The 9,473-nt window shown below is 34.7% G+C and overlaps 1 protein-coding gene across 3 annotated transcripts in view; it reads right to left on the reverse strand.

Annotated features, from left to right (window-relative positions):
* Positions 1–1,512: 1,512 nt before the first annotated feature.
* The window catches only part of SPART (spartin), a 24,838-nt gene continuing 16,877 nt past the window's right edge, over positions 1,513–9,473 (reverse strand). For 2 of the 3 annotated variants that reach the window (XM_077752544.1, XM_077752545.1), the window contains exon 9: positions 1,513–3,162. In XM_077752544.1, the coding sequence (XP_077608670.1) occupies positions 2,889–3,162 (274 nt within the window). In that variant the 3' untranslated portion in view covers positions 1,513–2,888. The remainder of the gene's footprint in view (positions 3,163–9,473) is intronic. The other variant, XM_077752546.1, reaches the window with a different exon arrangement.

Here is a 9,473-nt window from a genome sequence, read left to right on the forward strand (position 1 = left end):
ATAGACCAGAGATCTAGTTTCTGTTTATGCAGAGCTTTATTCAGGCTTACCTAAAAAGTGAAATATAAAAGGATTTCTGGCTAACAAGCCCTAAGCTTCACTTTTCTTAGCTTGCCTTTAAAAACACCCATGAAGACAGGAAAAAAAGACAAGCTCACACCATCACCGAAATCTAAGACTAATCTATTTGATAATATCTAGGGCAATTTTCTACCAAGTATCAAGCCAGTGGAACTGTAATTTAAAAACCAAAACAACTAATGTTAAGCAGCTGGAATCACAGGATATGTATAAAGGCCATTTGTCCTTCTGTATCTACCTCTGTTTAAGAAAGAGGTCTGGCCTATCACTCCACGTAGGTCCCTCTCTGAGGTTAGTGTATAACTTTTTTATATTGTCTCTTAGATCTTTCTCGAGAACCTCTCTTTGATCTCTATCTCAGTTTCCTAGCCTATAAAATGAAATTGTAATAGTATGTACGTCATAGTAATGTTTTAAAATTAAAATAAGTTAATCTATATAAAAACACTTAGAACATTAATGGCTCATAGTAAGCACTAAATAAACATTAACTATCATTATTTCTAGGCAGTTGGTGCCTTGAGGTACTCCCAGAAAACTACCCTATCCAGCATTAAGAGAGGGACAGTCTGTAGAGGCAAAATGAGAAAAATCCTTGCTAGGAATAAATATTGAGAACTGTTGTTTTTCATATACTGCATCTATTGAATATCAAAGCATAGCTACTAGGTAAAAGGCCTCTACACAGTGAAAACTGGAATAGCAAGCAGCTATGATGGTTAATTTTGTCAGTTTAACTGGGCCACAAGGTGTACACACACTTGGCCAAGTATTATTCTAGGTGTATCTGTGAGGGTGTTCCTAGATGAGATTAACATTTCAATCAGTAGACCTAGTAAAGCAGATTGCCCTCCCCAAAACAATGAACCTCATCCAATCAATTGACCTGAATAGAACAAAAAGGCTAAGAGGAAACTTGGTTTAGTTGGTATAACTGGTCTTTTCTGGTCCTTACACTCAGACTGAAATGGGCTCTTCCGCAGTTTTGAGCCTGCTGGCTTTCAAAATGGAGCTTACACCATCAGCTAACCTATTTCTCAGGCCTTCAACTTGGATTGAAACAGCACATTAGATCTCCTGAGTCTCCAGTTCACTGAAGGGCTATCTTGGGAAATTGCAGCCTCCATAATTTCATGAGTCAATCCCTTGTAATAAATCTTTTTATACACACACACACACCCATTTACCTCCTCTATTCTGTTTCTCTGGAAAACTCTAATATAGAAGCTGTACTTCTAAAGATTTTGCCTGTCTAGCTATTAATATGAAAAACCAACCCGCAACCAAGTAAGCAGAGCAGAATAAAGGGAAATGGACAACTAAACACAAATCCAACTTTGCTGACCTCTGGTCTAAGTGAACTCTGTAATCTTTAGGCTCCATTATTTATCATTCCACTTCTCAAACTTAAGGCAGAGACTAACTGGAAGCTATTTGCCAATTCACTTTTATTTCCATTTTAATTAGTAGTACATTATCCTTGGCCTTAGGGAAAGGATCCATCAATTCTATGAGTTCCCGAAATACAACCCTGTAAATACATTTGAGGACAAGCAATTCAGAAACAGTTTATTCACAAAGCACATTTTTAAAGACAGTTGCAAATAAAGTCTAATAAACTAAGTAGCCACTAGAGGTTTAGAAATATTATAATGGACAATAGTTATGAAAACCAGTACCAATCATTTTAAATCAGTAGACAAAAATAAAATGCCATTAGGTACTTATTTATATATTTATACCTTATAGGTCTGTGAATGTCCTGTCTTCTGCCAGAGGGAAAACTGTTATGCCCACCTGCCATGCATTAAGCCTTAAGCCTTCACATTAGTTACCATGATTATGATAGAACATTTTCTTTCTAATAATTTATTGGCTTTTTAACACTTAAAATCCCAATGACTAAATCCCAAAATAAAAATATATTTACCATCCAAAGAATTCTGTTTAGATTTTTTATAAAATTTTAGCCTCTTGGAATAACTTAAAGTGGATATGGTAAAATGATTTCTTAAAGTAATTTTGTCCTACTAAGCTGATGATATCACTTCAAATTTTAATACCAATCATACACCAAAACTTCCTAAGTTCGTAGTAGATCAATATCATCCTAAATCCAGAAAACTTAAAACTCTTTGTATTTATTCTAAATCAAAAAGGCCAACCCATTTCCTAACAAAGATACAAGTTACCAAATAATTTTATAGAACCCCATTTTATTTTTCATGATTAACCTATTCCCTGTATTGAAAGTCTTTTAAATATTATCTGAGAATTCTTTTAGTTTAGGATTACAGTTTTTGTGTTTAGCTTACACACTGAAAATTTTGACAAGCACCTAAAAAAAATTCACAATTAGTGCAAAACCAGGAGACAATATTTTAAGTCAGTCTTTTCAAGTACAACTAGAGCTAAGGTTACTAAATGACAATTTTATGTAAATATATAATTTCCTACCTTGCTTTCTGAAAGACAGCAAATACAAAAATAGTTTGACATTAGGTTTAATGAGGTTTATTAAAGCACGTGTTTTATTACTCTTATCTTAACTGCAAAAATATTTTAGCCACATTTAGGAAAAATAAACTTACTGAGCCTATATAACCCTATATTTCTAAAAGCCAGATGCAAGAATATGGATTCTTTCAAGTAGAATATATGCTATAAAGCTTATTAAACAGTCACTTTGTAGGAATGAATACATTTTTAAAATACTGGTTAAACTGTGGGGAATTCCACATTTGCCTATTTAACAAAAATGCATCCACCTTGTAAGGCTTTGGTATAGGTGATTCACAGCACTTCCCTCATTTTTCTTTCTTCTTTGCCTCATTCTTCTCTAGTTTCTCTGACTGCTCACCTTTCTCCCTTTTCATGTTTACATTTGCTCTTCCTTCTTGATGTCCCCCCTTAGAATTATCAACTATTTTATAGTCTTCAAGGAGTGTTTGTCCTGTTTGCTTTGCCGTTTTCTTCACCATTGCTTTGATACCAATGTTGTCAATATTATAGGCAGTTACACCAACATTGATGGCAGAATCTACTGCATCATGTGTAGCTTCTCCTGCAGTATGCCCATATCTGTAAAACAAAGATTAGAGAAAAGTGTAGTGAAATTATAAATATAAATTAAGACCTTATTTAGTATTATAGAAGTCCCATGATTAGTATGTTATTCCTAAAAGCCAAATCAAAGGTTAGGTTTCAATTTGTTTTTCAACTTAATAACTTAAAAAATAAAATAAAACTGTGCCAAGGTTTATTTCTCCTTTAGCAAAAAATGTGTAAAAATAAACTTAGGCTAGCTGAGATTACTATAATAAAGACTGTTTATGTTGAAGAATAAAATTTAAATTATAATGGGGTGCCTGGGTGGCTCCATCAGTTAAGCATCTAACTCTTGATTTCAGCTCAGGTCATGACCCCATAGTTTGGGAGTTTGAGCCCTAGGTCAGGCTCTGTGCTGACAGTGTGGAGCCTGTTTGGGATTTTCTCCCCCCCGACACCCCCCCCCGCCACTGCGCCATCCCAACTTGTGCACGCTCTAAGTTTTTAAAAATTTAAATTATGATAAAGGTTGTTAATCAGTCATTTCCTTTTTTTTAACCTACTCCTTCTGGAAATAGAAGAGAATTTTCAGTGAAACAACTAGAGGACACAAAGAATCCAGAGTCATTATAAATCTGAGCTTGTCTTTAAGCAAAGATTCTACAACACTTCCTCCTCACTCCACTCCTCTCTGCTGCAGACTCACTGGCCTTCTTGCTGTCCTTTGAACCCATTAAGCATACATGTGCCACCTAAAAACCTTTATACTGGCTGGTATCTACCTAAACTATTCTCACCCCAGGTACTCAAATGTCTAACTGCTTCACCTTCTTCCAAGTCAGGTTAAGTACTGGTCTTCTAACTATCCCCCCTACTTCAACTGCCTTACCCCACATGCTCTACCCCACTGCCAATCAATCTCCCCTGAAGCTGCTTTCCCCCCACTTTTTTAATGTTTAAGAGAAACAGAGACAGAGAGAGAACAGGCACACACAAGTGTGGGGGGGGAGCAGAGGGAGGAAGAGAGAGAATCCCAAGCAGACTCCATGCTCAGCACAAAGCTGACGCTGGGCTCAATCTCACAAACTGTGAGATCATGACCTGAGCTAAAATCAAGAGTCAGACGCAACCAACTGACCCACCCAGACACCCTTTAAGCTGCTCTTTCTTATTCTATAACTTATCACCTGCTACATATTTTAGAACTTATCTACTCTCATTGTTTTTGTTTTGCCTATTGTCTGTCTTGTTAGAATACAAACTCTATTATTGTAAAAGTACTCTATGTTAACATATCCTATGCACTGAGAAAACTGACATTCAATATTTGGTTGAATGAATAAATGAGTAATTCATGACCTATCATCTCAGTTTCTTGAGCATCAAACATATAGCAAAATGCTTGGGAGATTATAAAAGCACTATACAAAAGTAGTTATTATTGATAATTATCAATATCTGTGTTTAATATCATTTCCATGAGAAAATACAAGCTCAGAGCCTATACAAGGATACTGGAAGTTATCCTACTGTATTGTTTTTCTCTTTACCTTTTTCAAAGTACCAGGTTTCTATAGTTTTCCTTGCTTAGCAGAGAACTACTTAAGCAACAACAAAAAGGCAACATCATACAATTTTCTTCAGGATGCACTGAAGATTCCTATGTGCTTTGTGACCTGTATATGGACATTTTATGCTAACAGTGAATCTGCCCTTTGAATTAACAAGTTCTGTATTACTATTATTTTGACCTGGAATAGTGGTTTGTGATCCTACTAGCTTGTTCATGCTTTTTTTTTTCCCCAACCTCTAGAAATGCGAATGTTATGTTCCTGAATGAAGATTCCATTCTGTCCTTTGCCTAATTTTAATAATTAAAGCCAGAGGATGGCAGAACCTACATCGGTCAAACCTTACATCTATATCAGTCTTGACTGGGGCCTTCTCACCAGTTACCAGACATCAAAGCTTCTTAGCTGCTTTCTGCCAGTCTCTATTGCTTTGTAACCCTTTGGCATTCCATAGCATTTGTTGATGTTACAGAAGACATGGAGCCTTCTCACTGTCAATCAAGCCCCCACAAATACTCTGCCAGGTGGCAATGGCTATTGTTAAGAGAAGAAAGGGGTGGAAGAATTTCAGCACTGGAAGAGTAACTATAACTCTTGGTTGAGCAGGTTTCTCTTAGGGCTCTTCTTTTCTAGGACTGTGTGATATGGTAACTTAAGAATCTGGCTGTATTAGTGTTTCTGAATACAGAAAATCCTCCAGATTCATGAACTTCCACTGCCCCATTCTACTGATAAGTTTGATACCTCTAACTGCACTCACAGTATTTGAAAAAAAAATTTAATGTTTATTTATTTTTGAGAGAGAGACAGAGTAGAAGCTGGGGGCGAGGAAGACAAAGAATCTGAACTAGGATCCAGGTTCTGAGCTATCAGCACAGAGCCTGATGCGGGGCTCAAATCCAAAAACTGCGAGATTATAACCTGAGACAAAGTCGGATGCTTAACTAAGTCACCCAGGCACCCCACGCACGGTATTTTTATGTATAACACAGTTCTAAAGGCTACATTGGTAGTAATGTGCTAAAAAGGAGTCTGTGTTGGTACCCTGATGTTTTGCTTATTTCTCCATGCTATCTCCATTTCAGCAGCAATTCTTGTTAATTTGGGGGAAAACTACCAGTAACTAGGAGTCAGAGAACTAGATTCTAATGCCAACTGTGTCATCACTAACCATATGACCTGGTGAAGTCTCAACTTCTTTACATTTCATCAATTTTTCTTCTTTATCTCATAAAATGAAATGTGTAGGTTAAAGCACTTAAAAAATTCCACAATACTAAATGTATAATTATTTTTAAAGACCTTAGAAAATGACTTTTAAGCAGTTCTATTAATTTTCTTTAATATATCCCCACCCTAATCGTCTCTGCTTCCGAGTATGCCTTAGAACCTGTATTCCAGGCAGACATCTATTTTTCTCTTCCTTAATAAGTTAACTGCTCAGTTCTTATCTTCATTCAAACTACACTGTAGATTCAGACTACACTGTTAAAAACTAGAAAGTCTATCTCTGATAAAGACAATGTTTATTTTTGATTTCTTTACTTTTTAAAAACTTTAATTATAGCTTATTAAACTAACTTTATATACCAAGTAACATTACCATTTGAAGACCAATAAAAATGAATACAAAGAATGCTCTAAGTTAGACTTATTACACAATTTGAATGAGCCTTTTCAGAAATTTCTCCAGAACATTCAGTAATGTCTACAAAGACAGCACAGTGGTGGTGATTCTAGATTTCACTAATTATAACAAAATTTCAGTCATAACAAATTTCAAACAAATATGCCTAAAATTCAATTCACATGCGACATTCAAAACTATTCTCAAAAACATTAATCTTAAATATCCTAAATAGAAATAGCTTCTTCTTAAGTCTATCCATCAAAGATAGATGCATGGTGGCCAATTTCTAAGGGATGTTATAAGTGAAGCTGAGGAATTTAAACTTTATCTTGAAACCAATGGGAATGCATAACTAAAATTACACTTTAGAAAAATCTAACTTAGAGTACATTGTGAATTGTAAGGGTGTCAGGGGGAGACACAGGAACTGGTTAGGAAACAAGCTGGGAGATGGATGAGAGATAATGAGGGTCTATTCTACAGTAGTGGGAATGAGGCTGGGGAGGAAAGGATAAATATAAATAAACAATAGCACTTGGAGAATGAATAGCTGTAGTGCTATGTAGTTGGGATTTATGAAGCTTAAAGATTACAAGAAAAGTTAATCAAAAACATAGATTTTAGAGGCTGTAACTACAGACACTGGTATAGGCAAGATCTAGAAAGAGTAGAAAAGGATAGAGCATAGAGTAAAACCCTAGAACAAACATTTAATGAATGAATGTGGAAGACAACAACTCTGAGAAGATCTGAGAAGATCTGATAAAATTGAAAGGCGAGCTAAATGAGAATACTGTTAAGATTTGGAGACAGCTGACCCACCAATCTTAGTAATTAAGCATATCTTGGAGCAAGATCAATCAGGAGAGGCTACAGTAAGCATGTGACTGGACTTTACCCATGGAAATTTGAAGAAAATATCAAAGACATTAAAAAGACAAGTCTTTCAAATCTACAGAGAACATAAAATGGAAGGCTGGCTAATATGACATATACCAAATCTGAAGCCAAACTGAAGGATATACTTAATGATGGATCAAGATCAACAATGAAATTAATTAAGTATAAAGTTCTTAATTTTAGGTACAAACATCAACTGCCCCAAAACAAGAAAAGGCCCAGATTTTAAATACAAGTTTCATTTTTTAAAAAGCACAAGTTCAATATGGGTTAATAAAGTAACAGCTACTAAAAAGATAGTTTTTATTTTGTGTGCTATATGTGCCTAGTGCTAAGGCTGACCAAAAAAGAGAGGCAGATGTGAAATACCTCACTCAATTCTGGGTTCCATATTTTGAGAAGAACACTGATGAATGAAGGATCTGGAAACCATACTATATACAATTGTTAGAGAAGCTCGGAATATTTAGAAAAGTAAGTGAAGGACACAATAATAATGTTTAAATATTTGTATAGTTAACACGAAGAAAAGAGAAGACTGATATTTAATTCCTGAGCAGATGCTATATAGAACTGGTTTTGGGTAATGTGGCATCTGCCAAAGAAATTCCCTTCAATGAATTTGAATTTGCCCCTTCATCCAAGGACAATTTTAATTAAAATTCACTAAACAAACCAATAAAATACTGTACCTGAAAAGAGTAAATTCCTTATAGAAGAACAATTTTACTAAGCTTATTCTTCACAAATATATATGCAAGATAAAATTTTAATGGGAGGGGTGCGCCTGGGTGCTTCAGTTGGTTAAGCGTCCAACTTCAGCTCAGATCATGGTCTCACAGTTCATGGGTTCTGTGCTGACAGCCAGCTTAGAGCCTGGAGCCTGTTTCAGATTCTGCATCTCCCTCTCTCTCTCTGACCCTTCCCTCTCATGCTGTCTCTCTCTCTCACAGAAATAAACAAAACATTAAAAAAATTTTTAATGAGAGGAAAACAAAAATCAATGTAACTTATTGATATTATATGATTTTCCTCTAAACAATGTTTAAGTTTCTTTTTTTTTTTTTTTTTTTTTTTTTTTAGTAACCTCTATACTCAACATGGGGCTCAAACCCACCACCCTGAGGTCAAGAGTTGCACATTTCCAACTAAACTAGCCAGGTGCCCCATCCCCTTAACAATTTAAAATGGGGAAAAAAAGGAGCTTAAAGGTGAAATTTAGAAGTTATGTAGAAGAGAGACGAATTATTTACTAGATACTATACTGCAATTAAATATAACAGGTTTAAAGTTACTTATTGCTTTTCATTATCACATACTGCTTTTCACTGCATTTCATTGCTTCACTGTACGTTTTTATGTTCCTAAATTTAAAATAAAACAAAAGCATTAATGTAACTGACAAAAATAAAAGTATTAATGAATAGTTCCCACACATTTACCTAAAAGTTTTAAGAGTATAATTAATTATATAGATCCTGAGGTAAACCAATCATCATCAGTGAACATAATCCCAAATCATAATCAAAACCATCTACAACATAATCTGATTTTATTTATTTTTAAATAAAATTTATTTATAATTTATTTTGGGGCGCCTGGGTGGCTTAGTCGGTTAAGCGTCCGNCCTAGAAATAAATAAAAATATTTAAAAAAAAAAATGTTTACTTATTTTGAGAGATAGAGAATCCCAGCAGGTGCCACACTCAGTGCAGAGGCCAAAGAAGGGCTCAATTCCATGACTCTGAGTCATGACCTGGGCTGAAATCAAGACTCAAAACACTTAATCGACTGAACACCCAGGTGCCCCACACTCTGTTTTTAAATATACCTAAATGAAAAGATAATCCTCTGTGTTGGTTTATAATACCAGAAATCTGATAAGCAAGTTTATATATTTGTTTTTCTCCATGTCATAATGCATGTAATTATGGCAGATTCAAAACAAGCTAGGAGAATAATTTATCATAGGGAAAAAGAATAAAAATTTTATTTTATGATCATCAGTTGGATTAGAGGAGAAAAACACAAATGCTTACTCATGTATACTTTTTCAAGGTGCAAACAAATATAAATAAATGTAAATTTATAAATGTAAAAATGTAAATCACATTTACATTCATAAGTGTAAATTTATGTAAATAAATGAGAAGTAAATTTAAGAACTAGCTCTTTCTTTTCTTCAGTGATAAGTATCACTAAGTTATTGCTAGTTTCATACTTGCAGCTTTTCTTTTTAAAAG

This window comes from Crocuta crocuta, unplaced genomic scaffold (genome assembly GCF_008692635.1).
Source record: "Crocuta crocuta isolate KB4526 unplaced genomic scaffold, BGI_CrCroc_1.0 scaffold190, whole genome shotgun sequence".
Classification (NCBI taxonomy): domain Eukaryota; kingdom Metazoa; phylum Chordata; class Mammalia; order Carnivora; family Hyaenidae; genus Crocuta; species Crocuta crocuta.